This window comes from Notechis scutatus, chromosome 11 (assembly GCF_049901735.1).
Source record: "Notechis scutatus isolate UNSWTSFEM ecotype Mainland chromosome 11, rNotScu1.2, whole genome shotgun sequence".
Classification (NCBI taxonomy): domain Eukaryota; kingdom Metazoa; phylum Chordata; class Lepidosauria; order Squamata; family Elapidae; genus Notechis; species Notechis scutatus.
The window spans coordinates 19,959,311-19,977,854 of NC_142019.1; the positions used below are offsets into that span (position 1 = coordinate 19,959,311).

Sequence of the window (18,544 nt, forward strand, 5' to 3'; positions counted from 1 at the left end):
TTGCAAGATTCTGCTATTATAGTCAATTTCAATAGAAAATAGTTTTCAATTGAACTTTATTATGTTTCAAAGATAAAATACAAAACAGAAAAGGAAAAATTGGGTTTAAGCTTAAACATAAAAATATACAGCATACAAATCTAATAAAAACACATATTTATAACCACAACACATCTAATCATCAAATCCCAAAATCAAAACTTTATCCAGTCCAAAAGTGGTTTCCATGTGGAAACAAAGTTAGATAGGACTTTTGTCTTTCATCAAAGTAGTCAGTTTTGCTGTCTCTGAAATGTAGTCAAAATGGCTTTACCCGTCACTTTCTGGGGCAGGAGCTGAGATGCTTGAACAGTAGATGGCAGCTGTGCCAGGAGGGCCTCTTTGCACTCACCCCTTTTCCTGCACTGAACTTGAGCTCTGACTGAACATTTTTGAGATGGATTGGTAGTCAGCTGAGATATGAGTAAGACAACGCACTTCAAAAAATTGGGAAGAATTGTTCCAGTTTTAATGGATGGAGGTAAAGAATGGGGGAAATGGCAAGGGGAGCGGTTTTTGCAGTTTTCTCGACCTCTGGCACACCCCTTTGTTTCTATGGTGGAGGCTTCAAGTGCAGGTAGTCTTCAACCATTCAAAGTTAAGGTGACAGTGAATCCTCAAAATTACGCATGTTGCAGCATTCCCATGGTCATGTGATCAAAATGGGAGTGCACTTACAACTTACAATCACAGGGGTGCTACAACTCCCCCCCCATCTATACTGTTTTGGTCCCTGTGCTCCGCACTCCCTGATACCCCGGCTGACCTTTCTCCCACGGCTGATTAAACCTGGTCAACCATAGGTTCTCAGATTGTGGGCCTCCCTCCATTTGGATCAGAGAAAGGAGACTCAATTACTAGGACAGCCCTAGAGGGGCCCTGTCTCTCCTCAGCCAGGCCATTGGGCTGATCTGTCACCTGCAAGGGAACTGCAGGCCTCCAGCACTCGGGTGCCCAGATTGCCATTAGAGATTTGATGTAGCTTTCTGCTATGTTGTCTGCCTTCGGCCTGGTTGCCCCAAATGCTGAACTCAATGCTTATTGGCCTTTTCCCATTTATGAAGCAAATTAAGCCAGTCATGTTTGATCTCCAAATGCTGGCTTTTATGAAAGTTCATTCTGAAATTCTCACCCAAATCCCATCCCTGTGAACCTCAGGATGAAGGGCCCTCTGTGCTTCCTGCCCTGGTAAATTCTCCATTTTGGACCATCCTGCAATGGGAAGAGAGGACTTTGCAGTCCATCGAACCCGCAGACAAGATTTGTCTGCAACCAGGGGCAACAGCCAAGCAGGGTTGAGGGAGGGAATGGGGAGCCAATAGAGTTGCTTCCAATAACGCTGTGCCAGGATAGGAGTCTGCATTGAAGAAGGGAGTGATATAGGGCAGGGGTTGCCAACCTTTTGGACCTCAGGGACCACCAAATTCATAATAAATCCCACGGACCAGAGACCCTGGGAAAATCCCCCAAAAAGTCTGCAGGAAAATTCCCCACCCCGTTTTCCTACCGATCATTCTTTATTTGGGATCACAGGATACCATCTCTAGCTCTGTTCTCAGGGGAAGAGAGAGACAGACTTTAGGCTTCATGCAAGGAAAGCAGCAGAAGTCTTTCTCTCTCCCAAACTCCACCAGAAATGAATCTTTGTGAGACTTGTCGTGCCGGCGCAGCCTCTTGGAGCAGGAGGCCTTGCAGGGTCCCAAAGACTCATTTCTGGTGGAGTTTGGGGAAAAGGCTTTTGCTGCTTTCCTTGCGTGCAGCCAAAAGCAGAAGCGGAAAGAAGCAGCCCGGTGGGCAGGCCAGGTGCGTGGGGCGAGTGGGCAAGTTCCCCCCCTCCGCACTCCCCCCCCTCCTCTCACTACCTTGTGTTGTTCGCAATACAAGCGATGCAAGCCTTGTGTTCCCATGGGCCATGTGGGCCGTGCAGCCTTGTGTTCCCATGCAGCCTGGATTAATTGCTTTGGGAGGGGTCCTTTGGGGGTGACATTTCTCTGCAGACCAAAATTTTCTTGTGGACCACCAGTGGTCCCCAGCCCACTGATTGGTGACCACCGATATAGGGGATGGAGCTTGCCTTGAAGGAAGGATCTGGCAGCCATTGCATATGCACCAGCTTAAACCGGAAAGACAGGAAGAAGCAAGGAAGACTCTTGGAACTGGCCCAGTTTGTCTCGCTTGGATATAAAAGGAAGGAAAAGAGAAATGATCAGATCCTAAGATTTGATCACATCCCATATCAATAAAGAGGCATTCTAATATTTCCTGTGTTGTTTCCGGACCTGTCCACCTCAAAAGTCTGACATATATGGTATTCAATCAAGTGTTTAAGTAACACTTTAAAATATTATAAGTCTTCTGATAACATCTTATTACGTATTAATTATAGTCAAAATTACTCAAGTCTTAGTACACAATTCTCTGTGTTGCAACTCATCCATACACTATCAGTGAAGAATTACTAAACTTTCAGGGTAATCCAGATGGAAAAATGAGGGAATAGCAAGGGGACTCGATGACACGAAGCTGGCAGGACGCAGCCAACGAAGCAAAACCGGGCTCCAAGACAGTCCCGGGGAGAGGGAGTCCTAGTGGGCGACCACTTCAAGATGAGCCAGGAATTTGTGGCAGCAGCCAAAAAAGCGGATCCAATCCTTGGTTGTCTAAAGAGAGGCAGAGAGTGCAAAGGGGCCGTTAAACTTTATGGCGGAGTTAGGAGAGAAGGTGGGAGGCGCTCCTCTCACACCCCCGGCCCCCTTCCTCTTCCTCCGCTTCCGCCTTCGGGGCAGCTGCCCTCAGCCAGGGGACAGGCGCGGCTCCTCTCCTCCCGGCAGCAGAGCCGCCTCCGTGCCAGCCCGCTCCCCAACGCCGGGCCGCCTTCTCCGCGAACGGAGAGCGGGCGGCCGAGGGCCCCGTCCTGCACTCCCGGGCTCCGCGGAACGGAAAGAGCCGCTCCGCCCGTCCTCTCCCGCCCTGCGCCTCTCCTGACCCTCCGCGGCCGCCCGAAGCAGCAGCAGCCCCGAGGCTCGCCGACCCGTTCCGGCTAGGCGGCTGAGGTGGCAGCGAGGGCTTCGCTCCGGGACTCCGCCTACGGCCGAGGCGGCCTCGCCCTCCCGTCGAGGCTCTAGCCTCGCCCCCCCGCGCCACGGCGCCTGCGCGAACCCGAGAGCCAGGAGAGGCGGGCCGCGCCGCGCCGAATCGTCGCCCGGCGACGAGGGAAGCTCCACCCCGGCCGAGACGCTCGGGCCAATGGGCGGATGCCACACGATGGATCCGGCCCGTCTGCGCAGGGGGCGGGCCTTCCGCTTCCTCTTTAGCCCCGCGCTGAGGCGATCGCCGGGGAAAGTGAAAACCGTCGCCGCTCCCGCCCGTCCTCTCCGCTGGGTCTCATGGCGACGCTGCTCCTCGCGCTGCTTCTCGCCGCGGCGGCCTGGCCTGCCCGCGCTTCCGACGTGCTGGAGCTGAGCGATGATGACTTCGACAGCGGCCTAGCCGACCGCAACGTCGCCCTCGTCGAGTTCTACGCGCCCTGGTGAGTCGGGACGGCCGCGCGGCGTTCCCGGCCTCCTCGCCCGCCGAGACGCTCCGGCAGAGGGAGGCGCGGGGCGTCCTCGCGGCGGGCCTGGCGCTGCGGCTGCAGCCCGGGCGCCAGGGGGCGGGGCGTCGTTGCCGTGGCCTCTCCTGAGTGGCTGCCGCGGCGTGCGGGCGGTCGTGGATTGGCTGCCGCGAGGCCCCGGCGCGGGCGGGGGGAAGGGCGCGGGCTGACCGGCTGCGTCGCCTTGCAGGTGCGGCCATTGCAAGCGCCTGGCGCCCGAGTACGAGGCGGCGGCCACGCGGCTGAAGGGAATCGTCCCCTTGGTGAAGGTACGTGGGCGCGGGGGCCTGGGCGCGGCGTGGCTGGGGAGCCGAGCCCGGGGCAGGCGGAGGTCTTGGCCGGGACGGCAACGCGCTCCCCTCCCCTCCCCTCCCAGGTCGACTGCACGGCCAATTCGGAGACTTGCAACAAGTACGGGGTGAGCGGCTACCCGACGCTGAAGATCTTCCGCAACGGGGAGGAGTCTGGCGCTTACGACGGGCCCAGGACAGCCGGTGAGCGGCCCCCGAGGAGGCTGCTCGAGCCCTCGGAGCTTTGCAAGGCCCTTGTGGGGGGGCTTCGGGTTGCTTCTGGCCCCGGGGCGTTGCGGGACGCCTGGCCAGAGTCCCGCTGCAGGCTCCGCACCTCTCCTGTGGGTCTGCTGCCCACCCCGGAGGCGTGTGGCGGCGCTTCTCTTCCTTGGCTGCCCGGGACCCTCTTGAGCACCCGTGGGGCTGCTGCAGATTTAAATCGTGCCCCGCCCCCCTCCCAGTTGCGGCTTTGGGCTCCGGATTCTCCCCTTGCAGCTCGATGGTCACAATGGGCTGGTGTTGGAAACTGTCCGGTCGCTCCAGACAATCTGACTTGCGACCATAGTTGAGCCCAACATTTCTGTTGAGTGAGACCCGGGTTAAGTGAGTTTGCCTCATTTTAAGACCTTCCCTTTCCACACTTATTAAGTGAACCACTGCAGTTGTTTAGTTACTAACATACTTGTTAAACAAAACTGGCTTCCCAGTTGACTTTGATTGTCAGAAGATTGCAAAAGGAGATCACGTGACCCAGGGACACTGCAACCATCATTAGTAAGCTGCCAAGCATCTGAATTTTGATCATGGGGATGCTACAACTATTAGTATGAAAAACTGGCATAAGTTTTTCACTGCTGTCATAACTTTGAATGGTCTTTAAATAAACCGTTGTAAGTCAAGGACTACTTGTAGATGTGGGAGTAAGATATTTGCCTATAATAACAGAACAATGGCATTGAACCAATGATTGGTGTACAGCACACTGCAGCCTTTTCCCTTGGGGCTTTTGCACATGTCAGTGTGAGTCTCTAAACAATAGTGGCCTTTAAATATATCTTTTTTTCTCCTAAGATGGAATTGTGAGCCATCTAAAGAAACAGGCCGGGCCTGCCTCGGTCCCCCTTTCTCCTGAGGGCTTTGAGAAGTTCATCAATGAAAAGGATGCTGCTGTGGTGGGTAAGTAGTCTGTGGGGCAGGAGATCACAATATAGATCAGTGCTTACCTTAATTAGTGACTTTTTTTTAAATTCTTGTTTCTGTGGAGGATTGTTTCATGGACCTATGGATTAGATAAAGGTAGGATGGGATGATTTGCTAACCAAGTTAAGTATGCTGCATTTAAAAAAATGTTAACTTGATCTCCAGTTGGTGTGAATTATCTCTTGCCTTCTGTTTTCCTATTGGAAATGCTGTTTACTTCATCCTTCAGATGAGAACCTGTCTTGGCAAGGCACGCTCCCCAATAAAAATACCAAAGGCATCGGTTGGTTGTGTTGGGTGGGATTTGAAAGCTGGGACAGACTTGTGTGTGGCCCATTCCTTGTGGATTAGGTCGTAAGGTAACCCCTTATGAAATATACATAGACCTCAACACAGAAAGTGATACTATCAACATTCAACAATAAAATGCTAACTTTTGGTTTTACCAGATATTTCTCATCTATAACATAAACAGCTAACAAAGGTTTAACAGTGAGGGATGTTAAATCTTTGATAGGCTTGAATTTCTTGTTATTTTAAAGAACAGTCATGCATTGTGTCTTTTAGCTATTTATTTCTTATGAACTACAGGATTCTTCAGGGAGCTGTTCGGTGATGCACATTCAGAATACATGAAAGCAGCAAGCAATTTGAGGGACCATTACCGCTTTGGGCATGTCAGTGATGAGGATCTCATTAAGAAATATGAACCAGATGGCGAGTAAGTGTTCAGTGGTTGCCCTTGTATTTTCCTGATTTGGGTTAAAAGGTTATAGAGGTTATGAGGTTTGTTCATATTTTTGTGTGATTGCCGACCAATCAACTTTAGAAGCTGCTTATATATTTTCAAAATATAAAGTGCAGAACTTATAGTGCTAACTTACGTGAATGAGTTTTTACTATTGTTTTTGGTCTTTGAAGGGTCACATATATGACACAGGTCTTTAGAATGCTTAAGCCTTGCTCTGAGTAGCCTTCTGTGAAAGGTGGGGTGTCACATTTATACAGGGGCACAAGTTGCCAAGTCCCTTCTGGACTGGTTCTTGTTTATCCATCTGCAGGTGCAGGCAAGTCAGAACTTGATGTGCTTGCTGGCTGTGTGTTAGCTTCTCCCTGTGGAATTGGCTCAAGCAGCTGAGACTTGCTCAGGGACTGAGGTCCTGTCCTGGAGGAACCTTCAGTCATCCGTAGGGGATGATGGTTCAGTGAATCTTGCAGTGTGAAGGGCATTGCATTTGGTCCAGACATGATATTCTTCTGATTAAAATCGGAATTCCGATTTTTTTGGGAATCGCCCCCCCCCTTCTTCTCCTTCTTCCCCTCCCCTCGGAGGCCCGAGTCAGGAGTTGCTACCGCCAGCGCGGCTCTGCGTGGCTCCAGTCCCGCGTTGCCTCAGGAAGGGAAAGGCAAAAAGGAAGAGCCGTGGCGGCACTTTGCAACGGCAGCAGCGGCTCCTGGTTTTGCCTTTCCCTTCCCGAGGCAACGCGGTGCGAGCGGAGGCCGGGCGGGCGGTGCGAGCGGTGGGCAGGCGGGCGGTGCGAAAGGGAGCTGGGCAGCGATTTCTTGGCGCGCGGTGGGGGGGGGTCTCTTTTGGCCGGCCCCGATTTTTTTTTCAGAGGGGAATATCATGCCTGATTTGGTCTCCTTCCGACTCTTAAAGTTCTGTGAACCAAAGAGATGTGTTCTGGGGTGATGCTTGATTGTGTTTGACTGTCAAAATGCACCAGTCTCCTTTTCACAGGGGCATTGTCATGTTCCGTCCACAACACCTTGCAAACAAGTTTGAGGACAATTCTGTGCGATATACAGAAGAAAAAATCACAACTGGCAAGATCAAGAAGTTTCTTCAAGAGAACATGTGAGTGTATAGTTTCTCTTCTATAGCAAGTATGTTTGTTTGAATGGGATTCACGTACTAACAAAAGGGAGTTTCTGTATTTCAGCTTTGGTTTATGCCCACACATGACTGAAGACAATAAAGAATTGATCCAAGGGAAAGATATTTTAGTGGCTTATTATGACATAGATTATGAAAAGAATCCCAAAGGCTCTAATTATTGGCGCAATAGGTAAGTTTCCATTTCTATGTCAAGGATTCTGTGGACAGATGAACCAATTTTATTCCAGATGAAATCTGACTATTGGAGGAAACAGTAAACAACATGAAAGCCATATCTGCCAGATAGGGTTCCCCTGCAGCCAAGTTGCAAAAGCCAATAAATAAAAGTATTGTTAGAACATAGGTCTTCTGAAAGTAAACTGTCATGCCCCTGTCAGGAATCTGATTTGGAGGGGGAGGCTGAGCAGCTGACAGGGAGTGGGTGTGTGACTCCCTTGGCTGTGGAAGAAACTGAGGAAGGGCAAAGTCCAGCTGGGCAGAGCAGGGGAGAGGGAGTTCAGAGAAAGACCCAGGCCCACCCCCTCTTCATCCTAGGGCACGCATGGAGGAATGGAAAAGGGAGCAACGTGAGTTGTGTGGCTTACAGGGGAGGAAAGGGCCCTGATTCCCTTCATTAACTGCAACTTTCATTAGCTGCAGCTTTAAAAAGGGAAGCTGTGCACAGCAAAGTTGTTGGGAGCAAATTGTGAATTATCTGGTTTTGCCTAGGCTTATCTGTGTTCCTGGCGTCTTCCCAACTGTGTGTGCTTTGCTGGGCTTTCAAATCTCAAATTCCTTTTCCTGCCCTGTCAAGTTAATTACTGCAGCGTGGTTTGCGTGGATTTTTATTTACAGTTTGTATGTACTTTGTTTTCGGACTGAATTTCCTCCACTTAAAGACTTCTTGGGAGAGTTTTTTCTCCAGCTGAAGGTAACCTGGACATTGGGGGCAAAGTTGGAGATACTAAAGGGACACTTCTTGCTTATTTGACTATGTTGCCTTTGTGCCACGCCCTGGGTCATCACATAAACTTTCTGTTGTGGGGAGTGAGGTAAAGAAGCAGTGATAGACTGGGGGGACCGGACAGAAGGCAGAGAGCAAGCTTGCTGCTGAATGGCTAAAGAGGAGCTGGGCAGTTACTTTGAAGACCTGTCGCCTGTAGGGAGCTGGTCCCAGGATTTTCTTGCACTATTTTAAAAAGCACTAAAGGCAGGATGATGAATAGGTGACTATCCCTTTGTTAACAATATAAAGTTGGTTTCATAGACCAGGAATGATTAAGATGGTGCACAAGCAATAGCAGAAAAGATCTGTGCTTGTCCTTTTTGTGTCTGAAGAGTTGTTGCTTCAAAAACAAGTTTCCTTAGAAAATAAGTACAGGGTGTTTCCCTGAAATAACTTTCACTTTTATAACCACTCTTTTTATTGGCAGTATCACATTTAAAAATACTACCTGGGAAACAGGTGTTCTAATTTTGTTTTTCACTTGGGTGAATCCATTAATTTGTTTCTTGCAGATGTGATCTGGTATTGTAGAATTCAATCCTTAGCAAAATATTCACAATTGAGCAGGTGTGGAGTTGAAACCACGCACCAGGTTTACTTGTGGAGTTGGTTGTATTTTTGGGGGGCTTCAGATCTTGGCGTGGCCATCCAATTTTCTTGAGCTGACAATAACAGGACAGTTGCCTTGTTTCTGCAGAGTGATGAAGGTTGCTCGGAGTTTCCTGGATGCTGGACACAAGCTTAATTTTGCTGTTGCAAGTCGAAAGACTTTTGGCCATGAACTCACAGAGTTTGGGCTTGATGGTTCTACCAGTGATGTCCCCGTTGTTGCTATCAGAACAGCCAAAGGAGAAAAATTCGCCATGCAGGAGGAATTTTCGTAAGTTCACATTTCTGTTCCTTTATTGGGAGTGAACAGCTTCTACTTGGAAGTTCCCCTTCTTTTGAAACGGAAACAGTTCCTGAAGGATAAAGTTTCCATTGAATTGTTCTGGGAAGGAGAGACCTGTGTTATTTCCTTAGGAGCTCTTAAGGGTAGTACCAATGGGTCTATGCTATGGCTGAAGCAGCTCTTGCTCCATTTGCAGCCGTGATGGTAAAGCCTTGGAGAGATTCCTTCAGGATTATTTTGATGGAAAGCTGAAAAGATACCTGAAATCAGAGCCTATTCCAGAGAACAATGATGGTCCGGTGAAGGTGAGAGCGGGGCTAGTCTTCCTTTAACCCCACAGTAACTGGGGAAGAGATTTTATATGGTGCTGTAATGTTTCTGAAATAATAGGGGAAGCAGAGCCTTTTGTATAGTCTCCTGATTCCCTTAGGAAAAAAGTGCACCATAACAACAACAAAAAATCAAAATTTTGCTCTCAAAACACAATGCTTAATTGAGCATGGTAATGGCTCTCCTTGTTTCAGTACGTTAAATGGCTGTAAGTAAACAAATAGAAGGAAGGTTAGGGGAATGAAATTTTACAGTACTTCTATGCTAGCATAAATAGCTGTCTGAAACTGGGCCAAGTTCACCTTGATATGAGCAAACAAGTGACTCAAGCTGGTAATGTTACTCCACCATTGTACAAATGTGAGTTTGGACAATACTTTACATTGCAAGGAAAGAACAGGTAGTTTGCGTCTGGAGAAAGCAGCTGCTTTTTTTACCATAAGGTGTTTTGGTTCTTTCAATATAATTCTGGTCTGTTTATTTAAACCTTCTTGTCTTTCTCAGGTAGTTGTGGCTGAAAATTTTGATGAAATAGTAAACGCAGAGAACAAGGATGTGCTTGTAGAGTTCTATGCCCCGTGGTGTGGCCACTGCAAGAATCTTGAACCCAAATACAAGGAGCTGGGGGAGAAGGTAGGGGGGGGGAAAGGAAGCCAGAGTTGCCTCAACTTGGGAGAAGTTACTTTATCTGTAAAGGGGCTGGTGGGAGAGTCCCTTTCTGGGTCCAGGAGTCCCAAGAATGGGAAATATCAGCAGTTCCTTCTCCTGCTAAAACATACTGTGTCCTCTTTGCATTTGACTTCACATACTTCCCATACGTATCTCAGTCACCATTTTCTCAGGGGGCTGAGAGTTTTGTCCTCCCTATCTTTTTCAGCTTAACAAAGACCCCCACATTGTTATAGCTAAGATGGATGCCACAGCCAATGATGTGCCTTTACCTTATGAAGTCAAAGGGTAAGGAAGCCGAGGAATTGCTGTTGGCTTTTCCTGGTGAGCTACATCTGCTACCAGCAGAAGAGCTTTATTTATTTATTTATTGAGGTTTGAGGAGCAGTTAAATTCGTGTTTGCTCTTTGCTACCAAAAAAGATTGAATATGTCTGACTGGATCTTTCTTTGTGCTGCAGCTTCCCTACAATTTACTTTTCTCCTGCTGGTAGCAAGCAAAATCCAAAGAAGTACGAGGTGAGCAGATCTTTTTCTGGCTTCTTTCTACCAGGACTTTCTCGGTAAAGAGATGGGATATACATTACAGCAGCAGAAATTTGGTCTGGTTGGATTGGGCCTTGGAAGGGAAACCACCCTGAAATACCCGAGCAATAGACTAGATTAGAATCTTTTAAAAGCATTCCCAAAAAGATAATGGCAACTCCGCCTTGGCACCAAGGAGGGAAGAGGAGTGTGATTGTGAGTCGGTTTGGAGTTCAACTGGGATTCCTAGACTACCACAGGTAAAAGATGGGGACTATTGTGAATTGTAGATGGTGTAAACAGTGGACTGCATCTCGCCAGCTTCTCTCCCTCTTGGCCTCACTTCTCTCTCCTTGCCAGGGCGGGCGTGAGGTGAGCGACTTTGTCAGCTATCTGAAGAGGGAGGCCACGTATCCACCAATTCTACAAGAAGATGAAAAGCCCAAGAAGAAGAAGAAGAAGGTGCCGAAAGAAGACCTGTGAGAGCCTTGTTCAGAGAGCCTGGCGGCTGCTCTGGAAAAAAGGCCAGGGCTCCGTGGTGCAGCTTCGTTGCTGGAAAGCAAAATCCTTCCGGCAGAGGAGAGCCGGTGGCTGCTGTCCTACTTCTTTACCTGCCCCTTGTGTCTTAGCTGCACTTGCCATGGATGCCCTGGACTGGAGGGGGGGTGTTGTTTTCTAATTTTTTTTGTACATTTGGAGGAATGAACGAATAAACGAACCCTTGCCCCCCGACCCCCAGTTCCTGTGTGATGGTGGAACCAGGGAGCCTCTTGCGTGGAGAGCCAGTGTTACTGGCTTTGCCTTTAAGAGGGGCTACTGAAAGCTGCCTCTGTCTGAGTCCTAGGCTAAGTGAATGAAGTGCTCAAGCAGAACCACTTCAAATAAGGGGACTGTCAAGCCTCTTCCTGAAAACATCCATCAATGATTTCTGGTGGGCAGCTGTTCCACTGGTTAACAGTCCTCACTGTTAGGAAGCTTCTCCTTAATTCCAGGTTGCTTCTCTTCTTTTGATTAGTTTCCAATCATTGTTTCTTGTCCTGCCCTCTGGTGCCTTGGAGAATAATTTGACCCCCTCTTCTTTGTGGCATTACCTCAGATATTGGAATACTGCTATCATGACACCCCTAATTGTTTTCTCTAGAATACTCAAATCCTGCAGCCTCTCTTCATATGTTTTAGTCTGCAAGGCCTTTGATCATCTTAGTTGCTCTTCTCTGAATTTTTTCCCAAAGTCTCAACATCTTTTTGTAGTATGGTGACCAAACATGGTTGCAGTATTCCAGGTGTGGTCTTACTTAGGGTTTTATAGTGGTAGGGAAAGGAAGTAAATTAAATTTGATGATGGGGCAGTCTCCTTAGCCATGTTTTTACCTTCTGAAATTGTTAAATGATTCATTGTGTGGAGTAAACTGAGAACCTACTCCTTTGAGGTATTGCACAAAGTAGGACTATTTGAACCTAAAATAAACTGAGTGCAAAACAGTTCATAAACAGTTTGCCACAGATAGTCATTATCAGTGAAGTATTAAACGTATGCAGTGAAGCTCCACAATGGCATTGCTCGAAAGTGGGTTGATCTGAGAAGATCATTGGCCCATAGGCACCTTGGCAGCTTTCTCTGACTGATCTGGGCCATACCTCTCCCCAGTTCTGATGCATTAGCCTGACTGCAGAATAGGAACCAGCTCTGGATTCCCTCTTAATTGCCAGCAACAAGCCCACTTGGGCACTCCACCCCCAAATACATAGCAAAGCCACAAGGGTACTGCATTGTGTGGACCAGGTTACAAGATTCAGCTGGACACAGCAATGTTGATTCCTAGGCTAATGAATTATCAAGGAAGTTAGGAAAGTTCTCTGCTTGGCTAGCTGCTGAAATTACCAGGGAACGGAAAGGTGGAGAACTACCCCAACATAAAGTTGCTGGAAGAAGCCCACCAGTATTTGTACAGTTGATTTTACATGTCAATCCTCTGAAAATTTGGACAGATAGCTCTTTTCTGGTGTCTGGGCCAAAAGAATATGAATAAAACAGTAATTCCAAGGCTATATTAAAATCAGCGCCCAGCCTTGCATCTCCTTGTTCTTGGCTTTATTTCTGCTACCCCTTCTGTCCCTTTAGGCCCTTGTTGAGTGACAAGGGCCTAAATTAGTGGATCAGCAAAATGTAGTGGACATAATATACTTGGATTACAGTAAGTTATTTGACAAAGTAGACCACCTACTGTGATAAGCTAAACAAATGTGGGATAGACACCATCACCACCTTCATGTAACTACATGGAGGGAAGTAAGCAGGGCCTCCAGCAGTGGTTTGTTTTAGGTCTAATACTCTTCAACATTATAAACCATTGAAATGAAGGAACAGAAGATTTCCAGGTGACGCTATACAGGTAAGAGTGACCAACACCCTAGAAGATTAAGGCTTAAATTCCAGAGGGATCTCAACAGTCTTGAACATTGGGCCCTATCTAACAAAATAAAATTCAGCATAGAAATTCAGGCTTCCCCTCTTCATTAAAGACATTGGGTGCCATGAAAGCACCAAGTATTAGGCTAGCATTACATAGACTAAGGGCAACAGGATAGCATTGTTCCAATATTTGAGGGGATGGCAAAAAAAAGGGGTCAATGTATTCTCCAAAGCACCAGAAGGCAGGAGAAGAAGCAATGGATGGAAGCTAATCAAGGAGAGAACCAACCTAGAACTAAACCTTTTTGACAGAACAATTAACCAATGAAATGGCTTGCCTTCAAAAGTTGTGGGTGCTCCATCGCTGGAGGCTTTTAAGAAGAGGCTGGACAGCCACTTGTCTGAAATGGAAGAGAGTCTGCTTGGGACTAGAAGGCCTCTGAGGTGCCTTCCAATTCTGATTTGATAAAGTAACACAGATGCTGTTGGTTTTGCCATGTCTCAATTTGATGATAAACCACAATGTGCGCTCTTGGGGCTGTACATGTTAACTTGGCAAACGGCCTCACGATCAGGATTTAGTGTATTTTGTAAACCCAGACATGATTTCATTGAAAATTGGAGCAGAACACTGTTCTAACTTGGCCTCTGAGGTGGTTTTTCAAGCCAACTGTGGAGCTGCCTGACTAAATCATGCAACCCATCCTAAACTAGATTGTTCATGAAAAGGTGAGGATTGTGTGCCATCAAGTCAATGTCAACTGCAGGCAAATGAGAATGGACAGCAGTGGGGCATTTTGTCAAATGCTTCGCTGTAGTGAAGATACGCTAGAAAATTCCCAAAGTCTACTAAAATGAGATGAAAGTTAAGACAATTCACTTTCCAAATAGTACGTCTTGCGTTGTGTTCCAGGAGGTGGTAACGTGATAGGTTTTATTTGTTTTAATAATTGGGGACCTGCCTTTTCCTTGATCCCCTCCTTTCTTTCAGAATACAGGAACAGCATTTATCCTCCCATTCTGGATTCAGTAGTCTAGGAAGTCATTCATCTTGCCCATTGAAAATGGGTATTCCCCAAAGGCTTTTTTCCCCCAAGCTTGCGCTGGAATCTTAACCTTTTCATGTGATTCATTACCATCCTGCAACTTGTGGAAGAATATAATGGAATACTTTATTAGCTAGGTGTATGTAAGGCCCAGACTCTCCCCTTCAGACTATAAGAATGAACTTTTGAAAGCTGGCTATTTCAAAAGGAACTCTTTATTGAAAAGGAAGATATCCAGGTGACATACAAAGCAGGGTCTAATATGCCTCCAGGCATGCAGCTTAGATAAAGAACCCTTCCCCCTAGTCCAGTGTGGATTTTCTCAAATACAAAGAAGCAACATGTTAATTCCCCTCCACCCCCTTTTTTTTCTGGGAATGTAGTTGAGAAGAGCTTCCCAGGAAGCTTCTTTCTGAGCTGGAATTTTTATGGCCCCTTCTCTTGCTATCTCTCCAAGAGGTGACAAGTTTCTAGGCATCTGGGCTCCAATCCCCAGTTGTATATCATGTGCAAGTTATACAGATTCAATTCAAGAATTAAGATATTCAGGTTACATAAAAAAGGATCACTTTTATCAAACTCCCCCCCCCTTCCATTGAAGAATGGTAGATACACAGATCTGACATATTGCCCTCAAAAAATTGAGAAATCCACCTGGAAGACATAAAATATGTGTTACATTTGCAACTTAGGATGGTTTGTGAGGGTATTTCAGGTGGAACTTCCGTAGTAATGTGGGTGCTTTTACATGTCATTTGGCTACCCACTCATTTTCTGAGGAAGGAAGGTGTTCCCAAGCTACTAAATACTGTGTGGATCTAGAGAGTGTGCGGATCAAGGATATCTTTAATTTCAAAATGTTGTTCCCCATGTACCATAATGGGAGTTGGAGATGTCGGAAGGGGGGGGGTCTAAGTTTTGAAGTAATCTCTGGTTTGAGTAGGCTGCAGTGAAATACTGGATGTATCTAAGTGTCCTGGGGAGTAGGAGCTCTACATTAACAGGGTTGATAATTCTGGAGATGGAAAATGGGCCAATGAATTTTGGTCCCAGTTTCTTAGAGGGCTGCAATAGTTTTAGGAACTTTGTGGACAAATATACGTGGTCCCCAACTTTGAATGGTTTAGGATCACAGCGGTTTTTTGTCCATTTGAGCTTTAAAAACTGCTCTAGATCTGTGGATCTTCTAACCTTGGATGGGTGGCGGGTTGCAGATGCAGCCAGGAAGGCCTTTGCGCGGCTTCAGCCCCGCGATCTCCGCCTCCACCGCGGAGGGGCTTCTCCCGCCGGCTCCTTCCAGCCACTCCCCGCTCTCCACAGCCGCTGAATTCGGAGCCCGACGCCGCGCGGACTGGGAAGGCCGAGACCGCCCGAGCTTCTCTCTGAAACTCGCTGCCTTGGCCGCCAGCCTCCTTCCGCGTTAGCCGCCGCTTTCCGCCTGGCAGCTCCTCCGGGTCCCGTCTCACCCCTCCCCCGGCCCCGTTGCCACCTCCGCCAAGTTCCCCCCTCCCACCCGCCAGCCGGAAGCGGTAGCTGCCTCCACCGGAAGCCACGTCGCGACTTCCCTTTCTGAGCTCTGCGGGTGTTCCCAGCGCGCCATGCCGGAAGTGCGTCATTGCGGAGGCGCAGGGTGATGGCGGCCGAGGGGGATGTCGAGCTGGAGCTGGAGGCCGAGCCCAACGGCTCTGCGGTCGGCGGGGATGGTGCTGGCGGGCGACCGGCCGAGAAGCCGCGGAAACACGACAGCGGCGCGGCGGACCTGGAGCGCGTGACCGACTACGCGGAGGAGAAAGAAATCCAGAGCTCCAACCTGGAAACGGTGCGGGCCGATGGGGAGGCGGGAAGGGTCCCAGCCCCGTCGGGCTTTCACGCTGCCTCCGAGAAGCGCCCCGCCTGGCCGCTCCTTGCTCTAGGCCGCCGGCCTTCCCGTTCCTTCTGTTCTCTTGGAATGGCCCGGACGCAGCGGCCTTCGCGCCCGACTAGTCCCGTGCCGTTTCTTTTTCCTGGGGTGGAATTTCATGCGGGGTGGAAGATTAGTCCCCCCCCGATTAATTTCAAGTTCTGTCCATATTCCCACGCGCGAGAAGGTAACCATGTCTGTGCACCCACAGCGATGTAGAGGAGGTTAATTCATACATCTCAACGCACAATCTATTCCATAATTAAGCTTACACTTAATTTTCTACATCACCCCTGCACTCAAATTCATTTAATTTTATAGTGCCCAACTCAACTAATTCTGGGTAGCTTATAGACAATATAGTTATTGTCTAAAACAATTTAAACAAAACAATAAACCTACTAACTAAATTAGCACAAACACCTATGCTCTTCTGTATTTAATACATGATCTTTGCCATGTTCTCTTAATCATTATTTAGAAACATATTACTGTTTTAGACAAACCTAAGTAATTTTTTCTAAATATGTAAATTATAAGTCACAAGCGTATGACCTAATCTGCAACCTTTTTTGTTTTACTAAACGCAAGAAGTGTTTTAGCCAGCTTAAATCTTTATCACATATATTTTAGGCTTCTGCTTCCAAACCTTACACATTTTAGGGTTATGCTGTTGCTCCAAAAATCTTTGGAGTTTGGGATTTTGCTACCTATACAAATCTGACCTTTCTAATTTATCTGATAAATCAGATTGGTTTTCTGGAGTACCTCTTACACAAGAATTCTGCAGAATAAAATTATGTTATTCTCTGACTCAGGTTTATTGAAACTCCTGCTGTGCATGGAGATTTCCCACTCTACCCTTTTGCAGTTTCAAGTGGTTCCACAATGAAGAATTGCTGAAAGAGTTCAAAGCATTTTAAAAACTTTTTTGATGATGTGAAACTTTCAACAATGCCTGCTTACATAGTCTGTTTTTATATATGCAAACTTTTCTAAGTCTAAGCTTTCCTTTTGTTTTGATTTTCCTAGGCCATGTCAGTGATAGGGGATCGAAGATCTAGAGAGCAGAAAGCAAAACAGGAGCGGTGAGTTCCAAACTTCTGTTCCCAATGAGCAGCTTGGGGCTTATAGCAGTGGTGGGATTCATCTAGTTCGTTTTGCGCAGTTCAGTGAACTGGCTGAATAGTGTGTCTCCCCTCCCAGGCCTCTTGCCGATGGCTTTGTGGCACTTCTCATTGTAGCATTGAGCTCCTTGTCTTTTGAAATTCAGCATTCTTCAGATTAGCTGCTCGGGCTTGGCAGCCAGAATGCCACTGGTTCTCCGGCTGCTGAGCCTGAGCAACTGATCCAAAAAGTGCTGGATTTCAAAAGCAAGGAGCTCAATGCTACAAGTACCAGTCTCCCAATCTTCTAATGAATCCGTATTTGTGATCTCCAGAAACAGCAGAAAAAATCAGCTAATTGCTTTGCGGTTAGCCAAGTTGGCAACACCACTGTCACATGACCACCCAGACACACCTACCCAGCCAGTCATTGGGGCAGAGAACCAGTTCTTAAATTATTTGAATCTCACCACTGGCTTACAGGTATAAAACTACAGAATTCAGCTGCTTTTCCTAGGTGGAAATTATGGCTGAGTTTAAGGGTGATAGTGACCACATGAGGAAAACAGTGAAATATTTTCTCAGGCACGTGCAAAACGTACCATTCTACATCACTCTACTTGTCTTGGCAGTAGTTGGAATACTCCGGAAGGTTGGCATGCCCTGAAGTTCTTTGAGAACTTTAGTGTCTTCGGCTTGGGTGGGAGATTGGACCAGAAGACCTGCAAGGTCCCTTCAACTGTGTTAATCTGTTAAACTGAGATGGGATGTTTTCGATGTTTACTTTATATTACTTTATAATTTCCCTTCTACAGGTTTGCTTGTTTAAAATTCATTTGAAATTAACTTGGCGTTAAATACTGATCTGCTCTTGTAGGTTGAGCTTACCTGCAATAGCTGAAATAAATCTGTTTTAATGTCTGATGATGTCTGGTTTGTTTGTTTGCTTTTTGCTATTAGAAGACCAATTCTGGGCTTTTTTGGATTCTGTTGTATAGGCAGTATTATTTCTGTTATGTTCCCTCTGGCATACTTATATGGGAAAGAAGGAACAGAAGGACTGTACTATTGTTTGGATGAATATAATCCCGAACCATTTCTCCTTATTGTAGAGAAAAAGAACTGGCAAAAGTCACCATCAAGAAAGAGGATCTGGAATTGATTGTAAGTCTAGCATAGAGCTAACAAGTTGGCTTGACTTTAACAGAGGCATTTGACATCTTAGAAAGGTCTGTGTGGATACCTGCAATTTGTACTGGCTAAAAATTACCTTCTCTTTTTTCTTTTTAGATGAATGAGATGGAGATATCTAGGGCAGCAGCAGAACGCAGCTTACGAGAACACATGGGCAATGTGGTGGATGCACTTATCACTCTTACCAACTGAGAACTCTGCTAGGTGTATTTCTGTGGAGAAAGTAAAAAACACTTGGTGGGCCTTTTTATGCAGGTTATGCACTGTACGACACATTTTGAAGTTATTAAATAAAAGTGTGATTTTCTAACTTACTGTGTCTATATTGATCCAGATCAACCAGTTATCTTCCCCCAATTAACCAAAGTGTTGCTTTTAAATGGGCCCTTCAAGAATTTTACTGAACATATTTTCTACATATGAAATTTTTAATTAAATGCAAAGAAAATCAGAAAAGGGCTATT

At 47.0% G+C, this 18,544-nt stretch overlaps 2 protein-coding genes and 1 long non-coding RNA gene across 3 annotated transcripts; 2 read left to right on the plus strand and 1 right to left on the minus strand.

Annotated features, from left to right (window-relative positions):
* The first annotated feature begins 3,374 nt into the window (after positions 1–3,374).
* Positions 3,375–11,153, plus strand: PDIA3 (protein disulfide isomerase family A member 3). Its single transcript, XM_026684653.2, has 13 exons — positions 3,375–3,568; positions 3,822–3,900; positions 4,008–4,125; positions 4,993–5,097; positions 5,713–5,842; positions 6,863–6,979; positions 7,065–7,190; positions 8,704–8,886; positions 9,095–9,203; positions 9,733–9,861; positions 10,106–10,185; positions 10,358–10,415; positions 10,782–11,153. The coding sequence occupies exons 1-13, from the start codon at positions 3,426–3,428 to the stop codon at positions 10,902–10,904; spliced, it is 1,500 nt and encodes a 499-aa protein (XP_026540438.1). The 5' UTR covers positions 3,375–3,425; the 3' UTR covers positions 10,905–11,153.
* A 2,924-nt stretch (positions 11,154–14,077) lies between these two features.
* On the minus strand, positions 14,078–15,344 carry LOC148129723 (uncharacterized). Its single transcript, XR_015750831.1, has 2 exons — positions 15,072–15,344; positions 14,078–14,534 (listed from the first exon to the last, which is right to left on the minus strand). It is a non-coding gene; the product is annotated as an uncharacterized LOC148129723 (long non-coding RNA).
* A 150-nt stretch (positions 15,345–15,494) lies between these two features.
* On the plus strand, positions 15,495–18,390 carry HYPK (huntingtin interacting protein K). Its single transcript, XM_026684657.2, has 4 exons — positions 15,495–15,699; positions 16,813–16,868; positions 17,999–18,050; positions 18,177–18,390. Exons 1-4 carry the CDS (start codon positions 15,514–15,516, stop codon positions 18,270–18,272), a joined length of 390 nt encoding a protein of 129 aa, XP_026540442.1. The 5' UTR covers positions 15,495–15,513; the 3' UTR covers positions 18,273–18,390.
* The last annotated feature ends 154 nt before the right edge of the window (positions 18,391–18,544 follow it).